A 26,505-nucleotide genomic window follows, 5' to 3' on the forward strand; every position below is an offset into this window, starting at 1 on the left:
CCAAAAAAAAAAAAAACCGTTCTCCTTCTTTTTGCGCAAACACCCCTTCCACCCTTCCAAAGTTTCTCGATTCAGGAGCGATGCTCATGGGAGAGACAGAATGGGAGGAGGGAGGGTGTCTGGTCCGCCCTGCCCGCCTTGCCCGCCCCTTCTTTCCCCCGATTAGGGAGCGGCAGAGAGAGAGAGAGAGATAGAGAACGTTGCATGGGATTTGCATTTCCGGATCTCTTGTCTCACTTTTTTCTACTGCCCTACGCCCTGTTTCAAATGTCCCTGAAATCAGACATGCCAAAGACAGGTGTGAGTGTCGTGCAACATGCATGCACGTCCGTCTACTATTGGCAACCCTTAAGATTCGTCCTAAACTTTGCTCCTTCTTTGAAAAGGAAAAGGTGAACGAGTACCCGAGAGATCAAGCCTAAAAGTTCCAGCTTTTCCTTATTTGGATATTTGGTTACTTGACCCAGCTGGTCAATGGGCTTTGATGACCTGCTGTTTGGTAACGTACACCGAGAGCAGACGATATAACACTCATACCTCGTGGCAGCTTCTCAAAAGGGATCGGAAGGGAGCTCGTGTCTCGGTCGATCGGCGAGAGCACGCGGGGAGAGGAGGGAACTCAGAAGGGCAGTACCTACAGACATGAGCTGGAGCAGAGGAGGATTTGCAATTCTAGCCCATCTAGACCCATCTGTACATTCCCGTTGTCTCAAACCATCTCATGCACGTCAACGGCGCCACTTACAACAGGCTGGGCTGGGCTGACTGCGACATGGCCCATGAGAGACAGTACAAGCAGATGTAGATAGATAGACGGAGGCGTGAGAGTGGGGGATAAGGAGGGCTCCCATCATCAGCTTACCTCTGCATCACGGTACGTACGAGCGTGCTCAGGAACGACATAAGCTTGCTTCACCTTCAGACCTACCTCTTGGCAAGACACAACGAGGCAACCGCCCAGCACACAAGGCGCGGGACATGGACCCGTAGATCATTTGCAATGAAAAGTAAAATTCCTTTTACCTCCTAAAACTCCCTGGAACCCTCGACGGGCTTACGTGTCACGGTGATGCTATGGGGTGGTGTTTGAAAGGCAACATGGCCCGGAACTCTGGTACTCGAAAGATGCCCGTTCAACTCCATTTCTTCCCTTCCGATAATATCAGACACAATTCCTGCCAGCTGGAAAATAAATCAGTATCGGAGACGCCTTGCCTCCAGCTTGGAGAGAGGAAGTCGTTTCCTTGAGCCTCTTTTCCCTCCCTTCTTTGGCCCTATGCTGTGCCCATGCTGGGCCTTGGTGATGTGAGACGTTTGTCAAAATCACACCCTCCTCGACAGGCTTCCCTCTTCTCCACCTCAGCCACAGCTGGCTAAGCTGGCATGTACCGAGGTCCTTTCTAATCAAACGGCATCATCCATCTGTCTCGACGCCCCAAGCTAGTCGTCCAGTCCCGTAGATCGAAAGGGAAGGAGGCGGCCACCGTCGCCTTAGCTTGGGAAGATCTTGTCTCTGCTACTGGACCCCTGCGAACTCACACTGTTGCGGTTTGTGTGGTATGGTAAATTCTCCGGCTTGAGATTCTCATCCGTCGACGAGGCCGTGCCCTGACGCTGCGGCGCTTTCTTGGTGAGCACTGCCCTGGGTTTCTCAGCCGGTAGCGACTCGCTGCTGGTGCGTGTCTTGGTCAGCTTGCGAGACGTACGTTTCTGCGAAGGCGCTTGCGACTGCGTCTCGGCAATGGATCCCAGGTCCGTGGTGGACTTCGTGTCGCTCGATACGCGGCTAGGTGTCGAGGTGCTGTTTGACGGTCGGCTGTATGCCGGGTTGTCTCTGATTGGAAGGTGGAAGCTTGCTGCGGCTCCGTTCTGGTCGGTCGTTATGTATGACGGCGAGGTGGAAGAAGAGCGGATGGCATCAGGAGATGAGGCGGTCTGGCTGGCTGTTAGCGTTGAGGCCTCGCAAATCCGACTAGAGACTCGCTTACGGATGCTTGTGGGCTGACATAGGTGTCCAACTTCTTCTTTAGCACCTCCGAGCGCACCGGCTTCGCGAGATAGTCGTTCATACCCGCCGCCAAACACTTCTCTCGATCTCCTTGAATGGCCGATGCCGTCATGGCGATGACGAGAATCTTCCGTACAACGTCTATAGAATCCTTCCGAATCATCTTGGTCGCCTCGTATCCGTCCAGCACGGGCATCTGTACGTCCATGAGTACCACATGGTAGGGCCGGCCTTCCCTAGCCTTTTGCCGCAAGCCCTCCACTGCCTTCAGTCCGTTCTCGTAAGCATCCACGGTGGTGTAGCCCAGTCGCTGCGCATACTGGATGGCAATCTTCTGGTTAATGGGGTTATCCTCAGCGACACAAATCCTAATTTGGTCTTTGGGAACGGCGGTGAGGTCCAAGAACGGATTAGGCGACTCGCCACGCTCGAGGTACGCAGAGCGCTCGACCGCTGGAGGAGACTTCATTTGCTGCGCGTCTCCGGCAGAAACGTCAGACTTGGCCTTGTCGAAAGTGACCTTGAACCATGCCGTTGTTCCTACACCTTCTTGGCTGTCGAGCTGGATCTTGCCCTTCATCATCGTTTCAATCAGAGACTTGCAAATGCTCAGACCAAGGCCGCTACCGCCGTACTTTCGTGCTGTGCTGGTGTCTGCCTGGCTGAAGGGCTGGAAGAGCTTGACCAGTTGCTGTTGGGGGATACCGATTCCGGTATCCTGAACCCTGAAGAGCAATGTAGCTTTGTCGTTGGTCTCGGATTCCACCCGAGCACCAATCGTAATTGAACCGTCCTCGGTAAACTTCAAACTGTTGCTGATGAGGTTGCCCAAGACCTGATGAAGTCTGATCGGGTCTCCAAAGATGAGCAGAGATGGCAGGTCGATATCCTGAATAATCTTGACGTTCTTCTGTTTCGTCTTTTGCCGGTTGCTGTAGGACACCGCTCGAACAACCTCCCGAACCATCTCTTCTGGGTTGAAAGCGATCACGTAGAGCTTCATTTTATCGGCTTCCATTCTGGAAAAGTCGAGTATGTCGTTGATGACTGTCAGCAACAGCTCTGCCGACACTTTGATGTTGTCCGCCATCTCTTGCTGGTCCTTGTCTAGCTCGCTGTCTTTTAGCAACTCTGAGTTACCAATAACACCATTGAGCGGTGTTCGCAGTTCGTGCGAAACATTGGCAAGGAATATCGACTTGGCCTTGGCAGCCTCTTCGGCGAGCTTGACGTTACGCTTGGCTTCGGCTTCAGCGTGCTTAGCTTTTGTCTCTGCTTCCAGTGCCTTTGCAAGGGCGCGCTTCTGCAGCGCAACCATAGAGACATTCTCTGCCGAAACTTTCTCTACAGCTTTCATAGCTAGGGCATTTGAGTAACTGATGCCAATCTGGTTGACTAGCAGCTGGAGGACCGACACATTACGATCGGTGAAAGACCCTGGCTCGCCCTCGAGATAGAGAACTCCAAGCAGTGGTTTTGAACCGTGGCAGATGGGGATTGCGATGATGGCCTTGCTAAGGACATTCCGCTGTAACCAAGCCTCGCTCACGTTACCGAAACGCTCGTCGCTGATAATGTCTGGAATGAAGACAGCCTCTCGGAACCGCGTGCAGTAAAGAATAACGTTCTCTGCAACGAGTGAGGTGCCAGCAAGCGGAAGACCAGGGATATGAGCTGACGCTCCTCGTTCTGGATCGCCGCTGGCTGCGAGAGACCACCCGGACTCGTCCGAATCCTGCACCACAATGGCGGCTAGCGTAGCCGAGCCTCCGCAAGTCTGCAGAATGACATCGCACATGGTCTTGAGGAGCTCGTCGACCCGGAGAACGCCGGAAATGACCTGGGATGAGAGCAGGATCGCGTGCAAATCGATCATATCGAGTGCTGGCAGACCTGCCCCAGGTTCATTGTGCTCATGCATTGAGCCACGCCACGCACCAATCCGATCGCCCTTGATATCGGCGATGGCAGTGTGGTTAGACTGCTGCATCCCTTCTGGCCCTTCTTCACCATCCACAGCGCGATAATCAACAGTACCACTGTCTCCGGCGAAGTCGGTCTGAACGGCAGCGTCAATCGCCCTGGGGTTTCTTGTCGGGCTGTGAAGAAGGACGGCGTGCTCTTCCTCTAGTCGCTCGGCCACGGCCACGGCGCCGAACTGACGGTAGAACGCAATGGCATCCCTAAAAGCAGAGCGAGCCAACCGTCGAGCCTTGCGCCTGACGAGCGTGCCGGCCATCAGTGTGTTGCCTAGTGCCGCTTCGAAAATGTAATTATGTTCCTCAGCGTTATCCAGAGCCTCCTCGTAGAGCTTGACCGCGCCCCCATAATCGCCGGTCAATTCTGCAACTTGGGCCTCTAGAATCCTGGACCATGAAAGGTAGTTCACTTCGGTGTAGACCTCCCATTCCTTGATGCGCTTGGTCAGTTCCCGCAGCGTGCGTAGAACACTTTCGGTCTCGCCGTCTAGACTGCTAGGATCTAGACGGGGGTCGTTGAGCCTTCGAAGCATCCTTCCTGCAAGAGCAAGTCCGTAGAAGAAAATGACTAGCCTGCTGTTGCGAGCTGACCATAGATTCTGGATGGACTCGTAGCACATCTCACCGATCTCAATGGCGCGATCGTAATGACCGTAGATGAAGAGCGGAACTATCTCGATGGTCTCATACCAAAGGACCGACCTATTGCCGTTTTGTGTGTTTGCTCTCAGCCATGACTTGTAGTTGGCCGAACTATGATGATCATCGGTCATGACCTCATAGGGATCGGTCGTCCGCGTCTTGCCCTGCAAAGCTCGACAGGCTTGCCGGATGGAGATGAGAAGGGTGCCACCCCGCGTGTCCTGGTGCCAGTTGGGGATCTCTTCACAGCCGTACTGGCAGAAAGCCTCCAGGTCGGCACAATTTTCGCTCGCAAAGAACTTGAGCTGCGCCGCAAGTCCAAAGCTGAGTATCGAGGAAATCCGATCCCCTGCTGCAGCCGCATAGTCGACCGAGCCCTCCAAGTGCGTCAACGCAACGGCGATGGGAATTTGAACATGTCCGATAAAATTAGCGTACAGCATGTAGCCTCTAGCCATCGAGAAGGGATCGCGGTATCGGTCAAGTAGCTCAATACAGACGTTGCCCACCTCAACTGCAAAGTTCACCATGTTGAATCTGGCCAGGGCGACGAGACCAAGGTGTAGAAACGCCATGCCTGATTGAGGGAAAGCGCCGTGGGTGAGATGCAGATCCAGCATGACGAGGGAGAGGTGATAAAATCGCAAGTAGTCGCTCCACCACGCAGCGCTGACAGTCTCTGCCAACACAGCACCGATAGACGGCAAGCCGGGGTCTGATGACGGTGTCGGGTTCATCAGCTCGTTCTTGTCCATGGTCTGTATCCTCACGGACATCTTCTCGAACTGATCGTCGCACTTCTCAAAGGTGGGTTCGTCATCGAATTGCACGTCAAGTGCCTGTAAACATTCTTTCAGTGCAGCCAGCGCGCCTCTAGCATTGCCACTTTGCGCCAGTGTTCTCGACTGGAGCACATAGGCTGGCGCTTTGTCTAGAGGGCTTCGCGCACACTGGAAGATTGTCTCTAGGAGGGAGTTAGCCGCGGCATGATTGCTCATGTAAAGATAGCATTCTGCAGCCCGCAAATGCAGCTGCATCGTCTCGTCATACGAGACATCCTCAAGGTCGTCGTTCCATGGATCTGGCTGGAGTAGAGCGACTGCCGTGCTGTAAAGCTTTGAGCCAGTTGGACGGGCACAATTCTCTACGGCCGACTGTGCGCACTCGTACAGGAGTTTGCGGTATGTCTGACGTCTAGGGACACGCTTCTTGATTATGTCGACAGACTCGCAGATGTGCGAAGCGGTATTGTCCTTGGCTCTAGGATCAACGGAGTAGTACTTGAGAAGCGTCTGCGCAATCACAAAGTGCATCTTTCGCGCGTTGCATTCCTTCAATGCTGCCGATGCCTGGATGAATCTGTCGTGGGCGAAGCGGAATCGATCGTCCGTCTCGCTCGGGACGATGATGTAGGCCTGAACCGCGGCTTGCAGTCCATTGATTGCCTCTTGCTGAGAGTACGTCGCGTGGTATTGTTCGTTGCCTGGACCTTGACACGATGCCTCCTCATTGTCTTGGTACTGGAACTCGCCACTCAGAAGTCTGCAAATGAGCTCGAACGAGAATGAAGATCCGAGGAGTGCAGCCCATGCAAGTATCGCTCTAGAGGCAGGGGGAAGCTCGCTCAATCTCCGTGTGATGAAACCAGTATCGAGTATGTCATAATCGCTTGCGCCTTTGAAGTGTTCGAAGAGTCTATCAAGATCGAAATGCCAGTTGCTGTCTCTGTAGTCGTACCATATACACTTCTTCCGGTAACAGGCGCTCAGCATTTCTCGCATGTAGAATGGGTTGCCAGCTGTTTTGGACTGTATCACCAAAGCCAGAGGCAGAACCTCCTCCTTTGGTCTGCACAGCGTCGTCGCGACGTATTGGATGATGTCATCCTCGCAGAGGGGAGTAAGTTTGATTCGGGTTACTACGGGACCGCCTGATCGTGGAAACTCTGCCTTCTGGTCAGCATATGATGGCGGCTTTGGACGGTGCGAGAAACTTGCCTTCGGACTCAGGAGGTGAAATGATCGACTGAACTTTTTCCGGTGATAGCTCCTCTGGGCGGTAGGTTATGATGACAACCATTTTCATCCGTGCTCCAATGATCTGGGTGATCAACTCCATGGACTCGTCATCCGCAAAGTGAAGATCATCCAACACAAAGCATATGAACTTGTGGGACGTGAACATGCGAAGCACGTCGAGGAAGGTGTTCATCAATCGCATGGTTTTGGTTGTTCCTCCGGCTCGCAGGAAATCCTGGGATGCTTGTGAAGAGATGACGGTAGGCTTGTTCAAGCGGCCCGGCGAGCTTCCCGGCGACGAGCCACGCCTCTTGAGCCCTGCCCTGATGGACCGACTCTGAGTTATGCTTTGAGTGATAGACACTGATCGAGGAACAGAGCTGTCTAGGGCGCCAATGAGGAAGTCTGGTAACCCAAGAACCTTGTGCAGCGTTGGCCACACCGGGCGAACGTATTGCTTCAGCGCCTGGTGAAAAGGCGTATCCGTGTTTCGCTCGCCGAACACCTGTTTGAATAGTGACGACAGCAGCTTAAGCAGTGGTCCAAAAGCAGTTCGGCGCGCGGTATCAAACTTTGCCGTGGCACAATATCCCCTCCTCCTGGCTTCAGCGAGTGTCGACTGGTAGAGGCAGCTCTTGCCCAAACCTCCGGCTCCTTCGACGAGGACGATCTCGCAGTGTCCGCGCCTACGGAACTTTGCTGATCCGAGCTGACGTGACAAACTTGAGGATGACGATTCCACTGCGCTCAGTCGGTTGCTGTCTGTTGGCGTGCCTACACCATCAATAAGACTCCTAGTTTCGATCGAGACTGACTGGTGTCTTTCCCATTGCCTTTCCCACGGCCTGGTCATCCTCCCAAATGGGCCAGAATTAGACGAGGCGATGGTGTCGCCCGATATTGTCTGGGTATCAGATAGGACGGATGGAACAAAACTAGCCTTTGACTGCCTAGGATCAGAGGACGTAGTATGTGTGAAGGAACCGCTGCGACGCGTTGTGCCTTCTGCCGAGCTTGCACCCTCACTCGACAGGTCTCCGCAGTCAGGGAGCTCAACCGAGAGCTGCGAACCATCAGAGAAGCGGTTATTTGTTGTAGATTTTTGGTTCATCGAATGGCTCTTAGCGACCCGCTCAATGACTCTGATAACTTCTGCTCTCTCTTTCTGCCGACCGATCATCATACTGGGTAAGATGAAGAAGGACGAGATATCTTTCTCGCCAATCTTCCACTCCTTAAGCGCTAACCAGTCGCCGTCAGTTAAGAATTGCTGCACCTTGAGAAGGTCATGCTTCAGGCCACTAGCCGAATGATATCGATCAGCAACGGTCTTGGCCGTACACTTCTGTATGATACGTCCGATAACGTCGGGTATATCGAGCCGAACTTGCGATACATTGGGAATTCTCCGCCCTAGGACGCCTTGCACAATGTCGAGGGGTGTCTCGCCATCAAATACCGGCTGTTGTGTGAGCAATGTCCAAAACACGACCCCAAGCGAGTAGATGTCAGTCCGACTGTCAGGTTCTGCCGGCATACGACCTGTCTGCTCCGGACTAATATAGAGGAGCTTATTCTTGGCGCCCAACTCTTTTGACAAGCTCGACCATGAGGTGCTTGACAAGCCGCCCTCGAAGGATCTTGTCCCCGTGCCGAAGTTGATGAGCTTGACCGAGTTCGTCTCGATATTGAAGTGGAAGGCGTCTGGCCTGATCTCTCCATGCGTAATCACTTGCCCATAGTGAAGGATTTCCAGACACTGACTTGCGCCAATGGCAAAGTCAAGGAAGTATTGTAGGTCTATCGGGGGCTTCAAACGCAAGTTAAGTTTGCGATACGCCTCGTACCGGTCGTCAACCTTCCTAGCCTTGTAGAATGCCGGTCCCATGTCCATCAGATCAAAGAGGTAGTTCTGGCCGGGATGCTGATAGATTGCGACCACAATGGAACCCCGATCGCCGGGGTGAGGGGCGAGACGAATGAGGTCGAGTGGCTTAACAATGTGCAGTCCTTGAGGATCGGCCGTGGCAAATAGGTTCTTAGCTATATGGAAGGCCCTCTCCTCACGGAGCACATGGTAGGAGACACGAGCTACCACTGGCTCTTCTACGTATGATATCTCTGCGGCGCCGGCGGGGACCGCGGGCGGCGAGGTAGCTGAAAAGTCGCTGCTCGCATCGCTGGGTAGGCCTGAGTGAAGGCTGGAGGAACTCGCATGTTCGGAGGGCGATGGTCGGCCGGACTGTAGTCTCGCGATCGAGCCGGGACTCGAAGCGGGTAAGGATGAAGAGGACGAGGGCTGGTATGGAGATACAAATCTGGTGCCGCAAACGTGCCTATCCGCGCAAGTTAGCCATTGTAATATTCGTAGAGAGGAAGAGAGAAAGCGACAGAGATTGTTGTTGGTGCTCGGCGGGCAACACTGGAAGGCTATTGTGTGGGGGCGGGACTCACCAGATGTCGTAAGATGTATGGAAGGGAAGCCGGGACTCGTCCCAGGTAAAGCCGGCGATCTGGCGAAGGCGTTCAAAAAGGCGTGAGGGAGGGTCGAAGTGATCGTCCGACACGATGGCAGTGCCGTCCATCATTGAGGCAAGTCATTAGGCGCAAGCCGGAGCTTGGAGGCCAAGTGCAGTTGTTGATGGTGGGGGTGAGTGGGATTTTGGGGGGGGGGGGGCGCGCAGTTCCTTTAGTATCGGCGTCGGCCTTTGTTTCGCAGTCGGCGATGTTGTCGTCGCGAGAGTCAAAGTTGACGTAGATGGGGTCGTGACTGTCAGCTAGAGACTACCGTCCATGTCATATTTCTATGAGAAGCTCGAGGCGCAACTTGTACGACGGTGGTTGGTAGACTGGAGGATTACAGTGCGGATGGTGTTGATTCTGTGCATGCGAGAGGTCTCTTGCATCGGCTGGGTATGGGTATGCGCGCGCGCAATCGGATCAGGTGGACGAGGGGTGGTCGGCCTCACTATGGATACGGCGACTGGCAGCAACAACAGCAATCTTCAGCAGTGTGGGAACTGAGGAAGACGAAAAGAAAAGAACTATGAGTTTGGAGGGCGTCGTCGGGCGACGGACGGGTGAGCGAGTGGGCAGCTGTCGGAGGAGGAATGACCAGACGTTGACGGTGCCGTTTGAACCTCTCGCTTTCACACCTTGGACCTCGACACAGGACGGGACCTTTGCTTGGCCGCCTTGCTGACCACTTAGGTTCGAGATGGGGCAGGATGCACGCTGCACGGAGACGTTGGGCGATGGTGGCATCCGGCGACAGGGCAGCCGGAGGTTGCTTAAGGTGCGGCACTGGGACAGCGCGGGCAAGGGCAGGCTGAAGTTCTGAAGCAGCAGCACCCTTGAGGAGTGGAGTACGTAATGATTTTTAAGAGGAGCAAAGGGCACCTTCCAAGCGCCAGGGACCAAGCCCACGCCTTCCCAAGCACCAAGTTTTCTCCCCAGGCACCTGGGCTGCTACGGAGTGCCTACTGCGTACCTACTTTACTTTAGGTACTACGCAAGTGCTAAGGCATCATTAGTAAGGTATCCATCCGCAATGGGACGTATCTCTCCAGCTTTCAAGTGGCATGGAAGTCTGCACCTGCCCTGGAAATCTTGAACCAAATCAGACCAACTCCGGGCACTGCAACCTTTCAGTTGTCTCTCGGAATTGTTCCAAGAAAGCAGAGAATACTTGCAACTGTAATTGCAGTTGCAGTCGCAGTCGCAGTTGCAATTACAGTCACAAACAGAGCACCCCATGTTATGTGTGAGGTATCCGGAGAAAACAGACAACTTCAAGGCCGACACGCATGCGCCTTAGTAAGTCAGAGGCCAAATAGGGAATGGGGCAGCCATCCAGTAAGGAATGTATCAAATGCCTCCCCAAACTCCCTTCGTCAAACATGCAAACGTTGGTGTCTCTGTTAAACAAAAACAGGACCCACGCCAGTGACATCTCGGCGTTCTTTCCTTGTCTCCTTCCTTTCGTTCCCCTTAGGTCACTCCTTGTCCCTCTTCTCCTTCTCTCTATACGGATACACAGCAAGTTAGCTTTTGCCAGGGGAATTCGATGCTCTTCTACAGAGACTCCGCAGCGGACATGTCTGCGCTGAAATTCGGAGAGATGAACAAAACAGATCACCAAGATGAGGAGAAGGAAGATGCATGCCAATCTAACCCCTGGTCACCGCAGTGGAGGAAGAGAGAAGCTATCCACTTATTTGGGGGCTCTAGGCCCTTGGGCAAAAAACATGCCCAGCCCATCATCATCACTCCTATCTCCAGTGCTCCAACAAAATGGTCTGCAGTCAGCGCAGATACACGTGAATGGAATCATGAATACCGTACTCGGCAGGCAGAGGTAGTTCGAAACATTAGGCATGCAGAGTACAAGAAAGGGGTAAACATCCACCACAGGCAATGATTGGCAGGAACAAGAAACAATCAACGCTACGTTCTCACCTTCTCTACCGTCTGTTTGGCCGAGCTCGCAGATACAAAATGTCGATCATCGGAGCTCTCAGCCGTCCACATTCACAACGATAAACAGAGCTAGCTGGGGTGATACAGAGCATCTTTTGCTCAATCCCTCAATGTCCATGCCCATACTCATCGACTGTCCAAAACTCCTACGAGCCTCACATATTTCATCCACCAAGCTCCCGACGGACTTTTTGCCAGAGCCTCAGAAAATAACGGGAGACATGGGATTTCCGAAAACCTTCCTTTCACACTTGAACTGCCGGAGCCTTTGTTCCCTCTTTTTTTTGTCCGTTTCCGCTTCTTTCCACCCGTCGCCCTTTCTCCGTCTCGCTAGGTCCGCCGCGCCATGATGGAACTTATTACTTTAGCACCACCGGCTTTTTCTCCCCTCCCCCCATCCCATCCAACGAACCCAACTCCCGGTTCCCGTCCTGGTTTTCCTTGCAACGAGCACCGTTGACCGCTAATTCCTTGACTGTGCTCCGTACCGTCTCAACACCCAGGCCTTTGCTTTGCTGATCTTTACTGCACGCCCGGTAATCCGCCGGAGCTGAACGTTTCCGTTTGACGCCCTGCTCGAAGTCTCGAAGCCCGAAGGCGACGAAAAGCTCTGAATGCAATTGCTGGAGCAGAGACATGTTCACCGACCTGATCCTCCAAGGTAGGTTATAAGTAGCCCTGGTTTCAACGTCCACCTACCGTAAGGGCAGTCAAAGGGTCCAAAGTTCAATATGAACCAAACATCTAGCCGTTTCTTCATACCAGGGTAGAAACCACGCCGTCTCTCTCACCAAGGAAATAAGATAAAAAAGCGCCCCCACTGCCGTAGGCTCCGCCTCTTCCTCAATCTAATGGCACTGACAACGCTGTCGCGACTCATTCACATACCAAAACCCCTGCTCCTCCAGGTCTTCTAGTCCCAAATTTCAGCTTTCCCACCCTTCCCAAGAGAAATTCTCGAAGGTGTCTTTCGGCGGGACGGGGAAGAGAAAAAATCTTAGTGACGAGACTAGCATCGAATCATCGAAGCCATCCGTCTCATCTTTTTTCAAGATTTCTTGCAGATACCTGAGTCGTGGCACACACACACACACACACACTGCACACGTAAGAGAGAGTCCTGCTTCTGCTCCGAGAGTTCAGGGCGAACAAGTTGAGTCAAAAAGACAAAAAGAAAATGATGTCATTGGCGCACTGCCAAACTAGTCTGTGCTACGACGCTACCTCACTCGGACCCTGAGATTATTATTTTTTGGGCTGCATCGATTTATTTTAGCGTCGCTGACGCGCATTTGGAGAAAAGAGTGTGAGGAAAGAAAAAGACGAAATCATTTCATGGTGTATACGTGACTGCAATTAACCGCCTCGCCACCTTTTTTTCCGCTTTCCGTCTGATAACCAGATTCTTCTACCCGCAGGGTCTGGGGGTAGTACTAAGAATAAAGGCCCTCGCAACGACCAAAATCCCCAAGTCCCTGTTCCTACGTGCAATACTGGCATGAGACTATAGGTCCCTGAACCAGTTTCCTTTGCAACACCGTAGACAAATATCAGGAATCAGCGTCGCATTTATGGAGACAATAAAGATGCAGAATCTCGTATCAACTCATCCGAGGTCGTGACGGCCGCCCCGAATCCCTTGGTGCTAATGAGTTGAGCCTCGTGGGCTTGAAATACGCTGACTACGTTAATAGAAGTCAAGGAGACGGGAGAAGAAAAAGAGAAAACAAGCAAACAAGGACATGTCAGACGTCGGAAACAAGGGTGCCAAACTCAACGGCTCACTGGATCGTGACTTTTTGCCAGAGAGACGCTAGTTCGACCGGATGGCGGACCGTCTCCGTTGGCATGCCCATTACGCATCAATCACGCTACAGCTTCATATGCAAGGGTCGCAGCTATCAGGACGCACCTCCGGCGCCGCGGCCATACAGGACGAGGGAGACAATATCATGATATCAGAGTAAAGAAACAAATGCTCGAAAGGTGTGAGATTGTAGAAGCCAAACATCTATTCTCTATGTAGGTATTCCTTTTCGAGGGCAAGCTGGCCCTCCACGCCTACAGCTGCGCACGACTCTCAACATCGACATCGTGGGTATGGCGCACCGGATGATATTCCCCCTCCGCCCCAATTCAACATCGTAAAAACTCCCAGGTATTCTCTTTATGCTTAGCCAAAAGCAGCTCCCTTTTTCCTGAGCTTGCCTCCTTCCATTGGTCATGCTCATGCTTCTTTCTATTGCTTTATAGCAACAAGACTTGAAAAATCAATGCAACTCTTTGCCTCCTTTTCTAACAGCTTCCGCCACCACATGGTAGGCTTACTTGCTGTGCGAGGGAATGCCGTTGGCCTGGGAGCCGAAGGCGAATGACGCGGCAAGGCGACGCTCCTCGTTCTTGCGGCTGTTGACGAAGTCGGGGTAGTTGAGCGTGAGCTCGACGGCGCCGTTGACAATGTTGTCGGCGGCCTCGACACCCAGCATGAAAGAGTGGTCCTGGTTGCCGACCTCGTATCTCCAGGAACCGAAGCGGCCACGGGAGTAGATGCCCTGGTCGAGGAGCTTGGGAAGGAGGTCCTTGAGGACTCCCTCTCTCTCGAGCGAGGGAGTGGGGTAGCCGTGGTTGAAGCGGCGGTGGTATGTGGAGACGATCTCGTCCTCGGGCTTGATCATCTCGGTGTTGATGAGACCCTGGATGCACTGCTGGAGGAGCTTCTCCTGCTCGACGGGCTTCATGGAGGACTCGGAGACCTCAAGCATGATGGACCAGTAAGGACCCTCCTTGGCCTCGGTAGAGGAGGCCTTCTCGCCGTTGGCGAGGTACAGGGTAGGCAGCTTGACGTCGGCCTCGGGCTGGTTGTAGGGGGAGTAGTTGGAGAAGATGGTGGCGCGGTAGAAGGGGCAGTTATCCTCGGGGAAGTACAGCCAGCACTTGTCACCAATGCGGTCGGGGCGAGCGCCACGGATACCGACACCGATAACATGGGTGGAGGAGTAGAACAGGCCCTTGGACAGGCTGACGAGCTCCTGGTTGCCCATGCGCTCGACGAGCTGGTCGACGTTCATGGTGGAGATGAGCTTGCCGTATTGGACCTTGGTGCCGTCCTTGAGGGTGACAATCTTCTTCTCGGCGTCAACCTTCTCGACGGTGCCCTTCTCGCCGTAGCGGGTCTTCTCCTTGGGCAGGGTGTTGGCAACAGCGATCCAGATACCACCGGTACCGTCACGGGCGGGGAACTTGAAGGTGGCGTTGGGGCCCCAGTTACCGGCAACCTTGTTCATGACGACGTTCTCGGTGACGAGCTTCAGGTTGGGAGCAGCGACACGCTCTCCGAGCCACGCGCATTGCATCTGTTGAGATTGACGTTAGCGAGCAGGTTCAGTCTCGAGAAGGAGGGTTCTCGCGTGGGGAAGTAGGCTTACCTTGGTCGTGGGAACAGCCCAGACCTTGTAGTTGTAGGGACGCATGAAGATGTTGGCGACACCCTCACCGCAGTTGCGGAGAATCCACTCATCGAAGTCCTTGGGCTTCTTGTCGGCGACACGGCACTCGAGGGCGGCATCAATGAGGCCGTTCATGCACTTGACCTGGTCCTCCTTGGGCAGGATAGAGATGTTGTTCTGGAAGGGGTAGGGAACCCAGATGCCCTTGTAGCGGACGTAAGAGACACGCTCGTGCGTGAACCAGTCATCCTCCTTGGGGAGCGCTTCCTCGATGCAGTCGTCGAAGTACTTGTAGTGGGAGAAGATGACGTGGCCACCAACATCGTAGAGCTGTTCATTGGAGGCTGGTTAGAAAGGGTTTCTGGCAAATCAACACCTGAATTGCTCCCCGAGCAGTCTTGATGCTGCCAAGGCAAGCGTGGCAAAGAAAAGAAGGAGGCACTCACGAAACCCTCGGGGGTGGTATCAGTACCAGCAAGACCACCGGCCTTCTCGGCGGAGTCAACAAGCAGCCATGAGGGGCCGTTCTGCAGTCAATGTTAGCATTGGAACCATGGGCGGGCCGGGGTAGTGGCAATTTGGCGGTGAGGACGCACAATCTGGTTCAGACGCTTCGCAGCACCGAGACCGGTCGGGCCAGCGCCGATAACCAAGACGTCAACGTTGCTAAATGAGGGGGAAACACAGTCAGTCGCGATTCTTTAATGATTTGGGCGTCTGGAATGCCAGGTAGATCCGGAGCCGTGGCTCTGGAATGGGCGCAATGGGCAAGCGAAAGATATTTGAGATGGGAAGGGGGCGGGGAGAATAACTCACATGTCAGCCATGGTGGGGGATGTGTGTAGAAGGTGTTGGTGATGCAGCAACAGAAAGAGAGCGGCTCTTGGTGTAGAGGATCTGGCAACAAGAGACGGATTGCAAGATCAAGGAGCAAGTGATGCACCGAGGGGAAGAGAAAGAGATGTTGAGGATTGGCAGCAAAGAAAGGAAGGAGGAGGAGAGAAAAGTCGCGCGGGAGGTGGTAGCCGTGGCCGTTGCTGTAGATATGGGTTTCTGGCTTCGAGCGGTTCCAGAGAAAAAGGGGACACACACACACACACACAGACAGGACTGCTCAGGTACCGAATTCGACTGGGAGGCGTGGCGTGTGTACCTGCTTCCTGACTGACTGGTGGTTCTTGCTGGCCGAGGGGACGAAAGATGGTGGTGGTGGTGCTGCTTCTGCTGCCACTTGTTGCTGCGCTGTTACTTCCTGCTTCCTTCCCGCACCGCAACTGTGATGGAGGGGCCAAATTATTATTTGGGACAAGGGGTTTAGCGGGGCCCCCTGGTCAAGGACATGAAGCTCACATTTGGTGTCTTTCATGGGTGGGTGCCAAGTGCCAAACGGTACGTACCGCTGCTCCTATATACCTTAGCCTTAGTGTCATGTTCCAAGATGCTCCGTCCACCATTTCATGGAAGGCACGCCGCGCTCTTCTACCTACCTTACATTGACACGCCCCCCCACATTTGAGATAATCGCAACATCGACACCACTGCCACCGGCAGCACACACGCTTCAATGCTGCCATTCGCAGACTACCTTACGCTTCTTCTACTTTGCCAATGGCCTCCTCTCTTCAAGATACTGCTATTTCTGTAGATCTCCAGCATCAATTGAATCACCCGTGCCGAGTCTCGACGAGGTGTGGTCGAGATGGTGGAGACATCTCGATACACCGTAAGCCGGAGTTGCTGCTTGCTATACCTAAGCTACTTTATCTGCAGCCACCGGATGCCTCGCCGTCACCAAAAAAAGGGCTCTCAAATAAAGCAAGCAGCCAAGCATGTGTGCTTCCTGTCTCTATAATAAAAACGTTTCCTACGTCCCGGCGCATCTTGTCCCGACACTTTGAGACAAGGTCTTATTTGACAGAAACTCTCCTTGCCTTGTGGCAACCACCGCCGAATGGCAATGCTAGCATTTGCCCATTATCTCGTCCATGGAACACTGAAGTCTCTCTCACTATCCGTGCCGCACTCTATCTATCCGCAGATGACAGCCCGCACCCAAGTTCAAGCTCACTCCCTCGTCCGTCATCAGCCAAGACAAACCACCTCATTCTCCTTCTCACAGGGGTCTAGGCCCCGGCCTGCACAGCAAAACTGGAACGGGAACGTCGACAGGCGGCGCGGACGGCAGCGAACCGCAACCCCAGGCCGGGCCCTCGTGCTGGCTCGCCACACGCTTGCTTGCCTTGCCTTGCTTGCTTGCTTCCTTCCTTCCCATGCCCCCTTGCTCATATGAACCCTCAACTTCTAGACTCTGGAAGTCTGGGCAGTTCATGATTTCATGTGGGAGCGGGAGAAAGAAGAAAGACGCGGCGGCCGTATGCTCACCACTAACCATACGCAGCACAGGGGGAGACCCTCGACTCACTTGTAGGTTCAGACTCTCGCTCGTGAGGATGACAGATGCCAATGTTACAGCCACAGCAGTGGATCTGCCAGAAGCTTGTCCACCATCGCGCACCGCTCAAAAGGCAGGCCGTCCGGATACACATACCGCATTCCACTGATTCCAGTCTCCAAGTTTCTCCAATAGCGGCACCGGGGCCTGGGTAAGTTCCTGTGACCCACGGCGGGTTACAGAGTTGAGAGTGTGGGTTGCCTGTAATTGGCTTCGCGGGCGACATCATAAGAGACGAGTGGGTTTTTCCTTGCTTTCTCGCGATGCAAAGGCACTGAGCCATATAATCATGACCGTACCACTCGTACGTAGGGGGCTTAGTGAGACCAAGCCTCGAGAGACGCGGGCTGAAAGCCTGAATCAGCCCTCAACAGTCCCAAAAAGTGAGGCATTATAGAAGTGAGTCGCGAGCGTGAGTATGACCCGAGATCAGGCCCGCGTTGAGGTTCAAAGGTGGGATGGAGGAGAGATATGGGCCACACACCCGCCATCCACCTGGGTCTGGTCTGGCCGGGCCTGGTGTGTCCTGTTCCTCCTATCCACAGTTCTCTTTTGTGCGGTCTGGAAACCGGGAAATGGAGAGAGATGTGGAGGCAAACTCGCCTTCGCTTCCCCAAGGACTCGAGGACACGTTCCCTACTTTCCCATTTTTCCTTGTCCCCTCCCTCCATAGGTGCCCATTTACCACGTACGCACACGCACCCGTCAACCCGTTCCAATACACTAGTAGGGGTTGGTGCTAGGCCGTAGAAGAACCCAAGAGGAACAGTTCATGATCCACCCGCAATAGGTCCGCAGGTTGCAACCCCTCCATCATAGACACAAGTCAGTATGGATACTAGGAGCGGACAGAGACTCGCAACAAAGTAACAACAAAGAATAAAGGCGTGCAGGCATGACGGGAAGAAGCAGAGCGGATTGCGGCAGACTTATTACCCAAGTCACCCTACCAATTTGACACCTCAGAGAGATTGACTTTCCAAACATGCAGATCGTCCGTAGTGTAATCAACGACAGACGGGCACAGGGAACAGCCCGCAAGGTTCACAACCCAATCTCGAATCTATGTCGAGCGTACCCGTAGTCGTAGGAAGGTTGTCGCGAAACTCGGAAACACACGCTTCATGCGCCGCTGCTCATCATTCTGATTGATGAAAATCTCCAATCTAATTCGGCCTCGACGCACCGTTCGCGCGCCGCAGCACCCACCAGTAGACACCCACCCACCTTTTCATACACTACCGCAGTAGACGGTGACAGACCGCCAAGGCGATGGTAACCTATCTGCACGTCTCTTGTTGACCGCCTCCCGTCGGGGATACAGTGCGTTGGTTCCGTCGAGATGCTGCACCTTCATCAGCTGCCGGTAAACCAGAAGAGAGGGATCAGAAAGGCCCAAGGGCATCGACAGCAACCATCTGTGCCTCTCTGTCGTCCTCTGCAGGGTCCCTGGTCCTGCCGTCAAAGCAAGGCTTCCGAATGGTCAATTGCCAATCAGTTTGTCGGACGCTGTTGGTGCTGGCTTTGCTGCCCGCTGCCGCTCCTTACCCTGTCCCGGACTCCCGGCAACGCAGATCCTATGCTGGCTCCTGAAGTTCACGATCCTCTTTGGGCTAACTCGTTGTTGCTCTGAACTCTTAGTCCTTGACAACTTCGGTCGTTTCCCTAAAAAGACGTTTGGCTGAATCCGTTCTGTACCGTCATGGCAATGAGCGGCGCTTCTCTGACCCGTGAACTGCCAGTTCCCGGATAGCAGATGCTGGCGTGCCAATCTCTCCGCCATTCGGAAGTGGGCTGGACCTTCGATGTGGCTTGCGCTAATAAATTTTGATAATTCGACTCAAACCCACTGTCAATCTGCATTCACACGTTGTTTTCGCCTCCATTTCCCAGTCGGGCAGCTGCCGTCCGTCATTTCGCTCAAACTCTCAGACTTCGGGGCTTCAAGCCTTCACCTGTCATTGTTTTCGTGTGCGTCTGTGTACCTGCCGCTGCCGCTGCCGCTACCGCTACCGCTCCCGCCACATTGTCATCCTTCCGTGGACCGTGGGGTTGACCAACCAAGTTGGCATGGTTGGCCGGGGAAGGATTCGACTCATCTTGGCTATCTCTCGGACATTAGCCAGATGGTTGACCACGTTTCTGTGTGGTTTGATTCGCGTGCTATAGAGCCTCCATGGTGACATGAAGTACGGGGCGCCTAAGGTAAGGTAGTCTGGACCTGTTGCAGCCCGCCTTCTCTGAGATTGTCTAGATTGGAGAGCCCTAAGCCGAGTTGCGATGTCTTCGATAACAGAACCCTGCTCAGTGTAATCTCATAAAATGAGCGCAATCCCACCTCCGTGGGCACGCTGCAGCTCGTCAAGAACCCGTCATGCAAAGCAGCAAAACAAACTTGCCTCAATTTGTTCAATTTGTTGTCCCGCACGGAAGCAATGACACCATGGCTTGTTGTGAATCGTTTCGGCCTGGCGACAATTCGGCGGTTCTCCATGAGTCGGGTACGCGTCCAAGGCCGAGCCTGAGTCGCAGACAAATACCCAACCGTACCTTTGCTCCGTACAGTTAAGTACAAAGAGCCGAAACGTGATATCCGTCGACGTTTTGGACCACGTCAATGCCGGCGCGCCTCAAGCTACTTTTGCTTCTGCGCCAGTGAGACAAGCCGAAAAGGGACGCCAGCAGTTTTGTGATTCAGTGTCCCGTCGCCTCTACCCGCACTTTATCCTAGCGGGATGGGGCTCTCCAATCGCCTGCTTGCAAAAGCCCATGTTCCATCTGCTCATTTTCATCAACTTCGTGGATCGCCAATCAAGATGCGGGCAGGGATATCGTTGTTTCCCGCGCTGGTACGAGGTGGTCTGTATCTCGCCTTTCACTCAGCGATCGTCGTCTCAAGATATTTGAGGTTGGTCTTTCTTATTTCTTCTCGCCTTGCCAATGCCCATGCTGCCCCCATGGAGCCAGCGAGCTTGTCGTGCTTTGTGTACTAAGGAAATAAGATGAGCCAGGGCAGAACAGTGCAAGGGACTGGGAGACAGGCGGCACTCGGGCCAGGTGCCACCGTTTGAACATCTAGCAATTGTGGGAAATCTTCCCGTGCTCTCTCTTCACTCCTGGTCCGTTGTCGTCACCGCTGGGTCCGCGTTGAACTGTTGATGGAGCAGCACGACTTAATTTCGATCCGTCGGTAGTTGTTACAAACAGACGCCGTTCTGGGTCCCTTGCCAGCTTTGGTTGTTGGCGGTTGACGTTTCCATCCCAATGTGGGATTGCCCCTGCCTCTCATCTGCGGAGCAGCAAAGGAGGCTGTGAAAGTCGATCACCAACTATTGACCATCGGTCCGTCAATTGGCAAGTGGTCCATTTGGTAGGCATCTCCGTGTGCGTGCATTCGAGCACGCGTGTCGTCCCCAGCACCACCTCCATACTCCGTACTGCGTACTCCAGTATCGAAAGACGGCCTCTCCCCCGAACAAGACATTTGCTGGAGTGCCTGCCCGGCAGCCGGCACAGGGGTATGGGACCCATCTCATCAATATTCTGAAACAGACAAACTGGGCCTCTTGTAGATCAGCCTGGCCAGTTTCGGGGCACCGCATGAAAGTCGACTTGATCAGCCGCCGATTCTGGGAAGCACTCCAAACACTGAGTTTCTAATAACAGCAGCTCCAGCGGGAGAATTGCAGCGGAGACTTTGGCTGACAGATTGCTTGGTATTGAGGCTGTGATCACTCATCCGTCGAGCGAGTACGAATGTGTAGCATCGAGCGACTTGGGGGTACCTTCGTCTGATGAACATTCAGATACCTGGTGCTTTATGCACAGGTCACGGGTTGATGTAGTATGTAGTACAGCAAGCTCCAACCCACGGCCAAAAATACAAATGGCAACATCAAGGAGATGCAAGCCAAGATGCATGACCCATCAAACAGATCCAGACGGATGGACCCAATGATAATTGCCAGCTGTGTCAGCCTTTCCAAGAGGCAAGTGGCAGCCTTGTCGCAAACAAAAACTCGAAGCTTTCTGAGCGTAGCACATATCGATGGTTTGCATCTGCAGAAACGGCATGTTGAGTCGAGGCTTAGTTGTCGGCCCCGGTATCTGAATTGGCGTGCCACATGCCACATGCTACATACCTCACGGCACCCGCCACCGTTGGGTTTGAACATAGTCGTACTAAGGAATAATTTGGTACGGCAAGTGTGGCAGCCACGCAAGAGGCAGTATGAGTAAGGCTAGAGTGAGACCTGGTTGGACGCAGAAGTTGGAATGAACTCTTCGGGGTCGGGAGAGGATGCCCGAGAGCATGAAGGACGTGAGGCGAGCAGGCTTCAGCCTTCCGAACCCAATGGACCCAAGCGGCCGGTGTCCACGATCTGCCATCTGTCCGAGGAAACCCGAAAGGCGCCTCAAGGCGTGGCATGGCGAAGATGGCGTCCCATCTCTAAGAGTAGGGCGATGGGAAGTCCAGTGGGCAGCTTGAAGCCGCGACACAGGGACCAGCACCCACGTCCCGGATTCCGCTTTCCGGAACAACTCATCACCAATTTGGCACACTGATGAGCGACATGTCGACGGATTCAGTCCTTGGAGGCGACGAGAACAAGAACTGTGAAGGAGAGCAAGGGCTGTGCTTGTCAGTCGTAGGACGATCCAAAAACTAGGTTGGGTAAGGTATCCGTAGGTGCAAGATGCTAGGGTCCCACCAGCTCGCGACTCGTAGAGTCAAAGGACGCTCAACTTTGAGGCAGGTGATAGGAGACGGGAATGGTTAAGTTACATGTACGGAGTACAAGCAACAAACTGGGTCGGGTGCCTCGGGGACCTTATTCGTACAAACTGCAATGTTCCGGGTGTTAAGGTGCCTCGCAGGTTGAAAGACTCGGGAAGAGAAGACAACGTCTTGGAGTTCTGAGACCTTGAGATGTGAAAGCGCAAGTGGCATGGAAGGTGCGACTTCAGACGGCATTCCATCCGGAGCGGTCTTACCCGCGCAAACCTGGAAGGCACCGTGGCACCTCGCGAGAAGGAAGCACTGACTGATACGGATAGTGACGGAAGGAAGAATGGGGTGTTGAACCGCGTCCGCACGTGTTCGAGAAGGGTCTGTAACCAGTAAAGCAAGCGCGAGTCTGGCATTAATTACAGCCGAGGAAGGTGCCCATAATAGGAATGATGCCATCTTGTTAGAGCCACGAGTTAGTGCCTGCCGTAGAAGACAGAAAGAAGCAGTACAGACTGCCTTACCTTACTTTTGCTAAGGTATGGATGGTGCTAATGCATGAGCCTCCCTGCAAGGGAAGGTAGTTTCTTTTCTTCTTTTCACCTGCGGCTTCTAGCTTATTTTCAAGATCAGTGTAATTTGCAGCGTTGAGAGATCATCCAGATCTCAGATACATAACTGAAGTCACCAAATATAGTCATAGTCATATAGGTCAGTTCTTATATCTCACGGTTACCGGCTCTAAGAGTGCGTGCCATTTACAGAGTTTAGAGGCAGCCTAGTCTATCACGTGGCCAGAGACCATGGCCTCAAAGATAGACTCGACGATAACTGTGCTACAACCTACTGCCACAAGCGACAAACGCATTGAGATGTCATTTGGACCCTGGCGACAAGACCTGACCGAGACCTGCCTTAGCTGCGGCTGTAAGGTCAAGGCCCGATGTGTGAGACTGCAAGACTGAGGCGAGGCCGGGGTGGCTTGGTCCCCCTTTCGGAGCAATCGTCCAATTCTCTCAACCAACAACAAGAGCCTCTTTTCGCCTAGCACAGCAGCGGTAGCACCATGGGGGTTGAGTGGCACGTATGGATAATGGTGGTGATGGTACTGGATCTGTAAACGGCCGGATTGGCTGCAAGGTACGGCTACATGTACAGCCCAAGGGCACAAGAGCTGCATGAGATGCAGTCCAATGTAATATCGAGTTCCTGCCACAATATACCGCTGTTGAGTCTCATTAGGACTAGGTGGTAGTAGTGCTCTTGAAGGTATCCATAGCAAGCGGGACACTTTCATGAGGGTTCATTGACAAGAGTCAAGCATCGCTTCGCAGGTCTGGTACAAAGACTTAATTGATCTTCATAGCTCTTGCTATGCTGAGCCATGCAGAAACGACCTTCCTAACTCTATCTGCATCGCCATCGCCGTCGTCCGACCTGCTCAAGAGTCAAGCCTCACCCACTGTAATACTGCAAGGTTCTGAGGTGAGAGAGACTGAGAGAGAGAGAGAGAGGAGCCAGGTGCCGTGGTACCTTGCCTTAGTCACGTCGTTGGTGAGATGCCAAGGACCAGAACGTGGGTGAGCGGGCAGAGCTTGATTTGCGGCCCCTATCCAAGATTGGCAGCACTAATATTAGTCCCATCGGAGCCCCTGAGAGGGTGGCGTACCACGCAGTCGCACCCACGCTTGCCACGGTCGATGCTGGAGTCTGGAGTCTCTGTCTGGACAAGTGGCCCCCCCTCCATCCTGCTCTCTCCCTCACAGTTGCAGAGTGGGACCTAGGTATTGTCTCTCTGTACCAGGTACATGCGGGCTGCGCTCCGGCCAAGGTGCCAACACCTGCTGGCGAGTAAGCGGCTCCACTCTACCAAGTATCCGCGACTGTCCATCGCCTGCCAGATCCTGGATTGGGCGGGCTTGATCGCGTCAACGTGAACCTCAATTTCCAGAACAAGAGCAGGAGCAAGGAGAGAGAGGGTACCTACGCAACTACACACGTACCTGCCACACAGTATGCGGTAAACACACCATAGAGAAGGGAAAGAAAAAGGCAAAGGAAAGAGAGAGAGGGGCGGGAAATACCTACGAATACACTACAGACGAAGCAATCGATTTTTTTTTTCTCACGCCCATCGCTGCTAATTGCCGGGGGGGCATTCATATCTTTGCTGCACTACGACCTCGCCTACCCACCCCCCTTCCTCTTTTTTCTTTTCTTCTTCCCCTTTCCCTTTCCAACACTCTCCAAACAGCAGCTGTCCTCTTTTTCCAGACCTCTATTAAACTCTCCCCGTAGGGTCGTGGCTGTCAAGAGCTTCCTGCTTTTGGCTTTTTCTTTCGATTCTCCTTCTTCCTTCATCACAGGTTACAGATTCACAAAGCCGTGCTCAGCCCCATTCCAAGGTTTGAACCGGCTCAGGTACCACCACAGGTGTCCGTTAACGTCTAACTTTGGGACCCCCCACTGCATACTGTTAAAGCACCTGTCGCCTATTCCACGACACCTTTAACGAGTTGCTTGGCCGTCCCGTCCATTCGCTCGCTCTCGATTTTGCGCGTCTCGTCTTTTTTTTTTGCTCTCGAGCTGTATCAACTTGCTCCTGCATCAACATCAACCACCAACACCGACGACCTCAATCAATCCTCCGTCCACCTCAACCACTCGTCCCCTACTTCCTTTTCCCCATTCCGCACACCAAACCGTCACAATGGGTGCCGACGAGAAGACGCGCGTTTCAGGCGAGGTTCCTCGTGGAGAGAACGGCTCTATCCTGCCTACCACGAACCAGGACGCCGAGAAGTCCTCTCCTCAGTCCAAGGGTCCTCAGATCCATCCCGCTCTCTACGTCATGTAAGAAATCAGAGTCTCAATTTACTGCTGCTGCGACAGCTAGCTGACCCAATTTCCTCGCAGTGTCTGGATCTCGCTGTCCTCATCCGTCATTCTGTTCAACAAATGGATTCTCGACACCCTCAACTTCCGTAAGCCGATCGAGACGAAAGCCTGGGGCTTTAGACAGCATGCTAATCAACCACAGGCTACCCGGTTATCCTTACGACTTACCACTTGACTTTCGCGACCATCATGACCCAGATCCTCGCTCGCTGGACCCACGTTCTCGACGGACGCAAGTCGGTTAAAATGACTGGCCGTGTCTACGTGCGTGCCATCGTGCCTATCGGTGTCTTCTTCAGCTTGAGTTTGATCTGCGGTAACTTGACCTACCTGTACCTGTCGGTCGCTTTCATCCAGATGCTCAAGGCTACGACTCCCGTCGCTGTCCTCCTCTCTGGATGGGCCCTTGGTGTCTCCACACCCAACCTGAAGGTCTTCCTGAACGTCTCCGTTATCGTTGTCGGTGTCATCATTGCTTCGATTGGCGAGATCAAGTTTGTCTGGATTGGTGTCATCTTCCAGATTGGCGGTGTCATCTTCGAGGCCCTGCGTCTGACCATGGTCCAGCGCCTGCTCAGCTCTGCCGACTACAAGATGGACCCCCTCGTTTCCGTCTACTACTTCGCTCCCATCTGCGCTGTTATGAACTTGGCTGTTGCTCTCATTTGGGAGATTCCCAAGGTCACCATGGACCAGGTGTACAACGTTGGCCTGTTCACGTTCTTCCTGAACGGTCTATGCGCCTTCCTGTTGAACGTCTCTGTCGTTTTCTTGGTAAGTTTTGACGTCTTCGAAACCGGCCAATCATTGTTGCTGACTCCCTTTCCAGATCGGCAAGACCTCTTCCCTGGTCCTGACTCTCTGCGGTGTCCTCAAGGACGTCATGCTGGTTGCCGCCTCCATGGCCATCTGGGGCACCCAGGTCTCTGGTCTCCAGTTCTTCGGATACAGCATCGCCCTCGGTGGCATGGTCTACTACAAGCTCGGCTTTGAGCAGATCAAGGGCTACATGGGTGAGGGCGGCCGCCAGTGGGCCGAGTTCGGCCAGCGCAAGCCGATTCTTCGCAAGCTTACCATCATCGTGTTCTCTGCCTTCGTGCTCTTCACCATGCTTGGCGGCCTGGCACCGACGTACGCTCCCGAGTACGACCCCCACAACCTCATCAACGAGGTCAACAGCCACTTCGGCAGCAGCAGGGCATAGGTTATGGGATAGAAGGCAACAGCATCTTTTCTTTGGCCTGTCATTTTCCTATTTCTGGGCGTAGAGATGTGATGATACCAAACTCTCTCTACGCGACGATTACCCTGTTCTGAGTACATATTACGAACTTCCTTTCACCCGTGTGCACTGTTAACCTTTTCTTTTTCTTTTTTTTTTAAATCCGGAAAACGGAACCAACTTTTGTTTGACTGGGGAGTTACACCCGTGTACAGCTATAGAGCAACGGCGCAGAGCGCAAAAGGGACCGGGTTGCATAGCTTGCATCATGAAGTTCTAATATGATGTACTCTAGACGGAGGAGGATATAGACATGTACGTATGCAATGATACACAAAGCTTAAAGCAAAAGACGGCGGTAGTCCGCAATATATGACCGGTGACATGTGAGACCATGTTCGCGGGGTTCGAAACTTGCATGCCAGTGGTGTAGAGATACATCGACTCAGCTCACTTGAGAGAATTTGCTAGGCATGCCAAACTTGAGTACGCGAATGAAAGTTTCGACCAGCCAGAGTGTTTCTGGCTTATAACTAATACCCCCAGCTATTGTGACGTATCAGGCCAGAAAACACCATCAGGTGGCCAATATCAAATCAATCGCCATTCACTACACCGTAAGAGAGTGCTCA

At 53.5% G+C, this 26,505-nt stretch overlaps 6 protein-coding genes across 6 annotated transcripts; 1 reads left to right on the top strand and 5 right to left on the bottom strand.

Annotated features, from left to right (window-relative positions):
- Window positions 1–1,491: 1,491 nt before the first annotated feature.
- BDZ83DRAFT_752730 (hsp90-like protein) lies at window positions 1,492–9,232 on the bottom strand (the record flags this gene model as incomplete). The annotated part of the gene is made up of 4 exons (XM_060514241.1): window positions 1,492–1,935; window positions 1,989–6,602; window positions 6,661–8,983; window positions 9,102–9,232. The coding sequence occupies 4 exons, from the start codon at window positions 9,230–9,232 to the stop codon at window positions 1,492–1,494; spliced, it is 7,512 nt and encodes a 2,503-aa protein (XP_060364403.1).
- A 79-nt stretch (window positions 9,233–9,311) lies between these two features.
- On the bottom strand, window positions 9,312–9,960 carry BDZ83DRAFT_731229 (uncharacterized protein; the record flags this gene model as incomplete). The annotated part of the gene is made up of 1 exon (XM_060512865.1): window positions 9,312–9,960. A coding segment is annotated over one exon (345 nt), but the record flags the coding sequence as incomplete, so codon positions are not given.
- Window positions 9,961–13,450: 3,490 nt separating this feature from the next.
- BDZ83DRAFT_752731 (UDP-galactopyranose mutase) lies at window positions 13,451–15,399 on the bottom strand (the record flags this gene model as incomplete). The annotated part of the gene is made up of 5 exons (XM_060514242.1): window positions 13,451–14,479; window positions 14,552–14,902; window positions 15,019–15,099; window positions 15,169–15,238; window positions 15,389–15,399. 5 exons carry the CDS (start codon window positions 15,397–15,399, stop codon window positions 13,451–13,453), a joined length of 1,542 nt encoding a protein of 513 aa, XP_060364405.1.
- Window positions 15,400–18,960: 3,561 nt separating this feature from the next.
- BDZ83DRAFT_623406 (uncharacterized protein) lies at window positions 18,961–19,650 on the bottom strand. Its single transcript, XM_060508380.1, has 2 exons — window positions 19,279–19,650; window positions 18,961–19,229 (listed from the first exon to the last, which is right to left on the bottom strand). The coding sequence occupies exons 1-2, from the start codon at window positions 19,516–19,518 to the stop codon at window positions 19,188–19,190; spliced, it is 282 nt and encodes a 93-aa protein (XP_060364406.1). The 5' UTR covers window positions 19,519–19,650; the 3' UTR covers window positions 18,961–19,187.
- A 1,401-nt stretch (window positions 19,651–21,051) lies between these two features.
- On the bottom strand, window positions 21,052–21,995 carry BDZ83DRAFT_623409 (uncharacterized protein). The gene has a single exon (XM_060508381.1). It carries the CDS (start codon window positions 21,451–21,453, stop codon window positions 21,112–21,114), a length of 342 nt encoding a protein of 113 aa, XP_060364407.1. The 5' UTR covers window positions 21,454–21,995; the 3' UTR covers window positions 21,052–21,111.
- Window positions 21,996–24,463: 2,468 nt separating this feature from the next.
- BDZ83DRAFT_578925 (triose-phosphate transporter) lies at window positions 24,464–25,855 on the top strand (the record flags this gene model as incomplete). The annotated part of the gene is made up of 4 exons (XM_060505185.1): window positions 24,464–24,606; window positions 24,670–24,737; window positions 24,794–25,425; window positions 25,481–25,855. 4 exons carry the CDS (start codon window positions 24,464–24,466, stop codon window positions 25,853–25,855), a joined length of 1,218 nt encoding a protein of 405 aa, XP_060364408.1.
- Between the last annotated feature and the right edge of the window lie 650 nt (window positions 25,856–26,505).

The sequence above is a fragment of the Colletotrichum acutatum genome (assembly GCF_030867785.1).
Source record: "Colletotrichum acutatum strain CBS 112980 chromosome Unknown BDZ83scaffold_53, whole genome shotgun sequence".
In the NCBI taxonomy this organism is placed as follows: Eukaryota; Fungi; Ascomycota; class Sordariomycetes; order Glomerellales; family Glomerellaceae; genus Colletotrichum; species Colletotrichum acutatum.

Coding starts and splice junctions, on each gene's coding strand:
- BDZ83DRAFT_623406 (XM_060508380.1), bottom strand. CDS start 19,518: ATGGAGAACCGCCGAATTGTCGCCAGGCCGAAACGATTCACAACAAGC. Junction 19,230..19,278: donor TCGGCTTAGGGCTCTCCAAT/CTAGACAATCTC, acceptor AGACTACCTTAC/CTTAGGCGCCCCGTACTTCA.
- BDZ83DRAFT_623409 (XM_060508381.1), bottom strand. CDS start 21,453: ATGCCACGCCTTGAGGCGCCTTTCGGGTTTCCTCGGACAGATGGCAGA.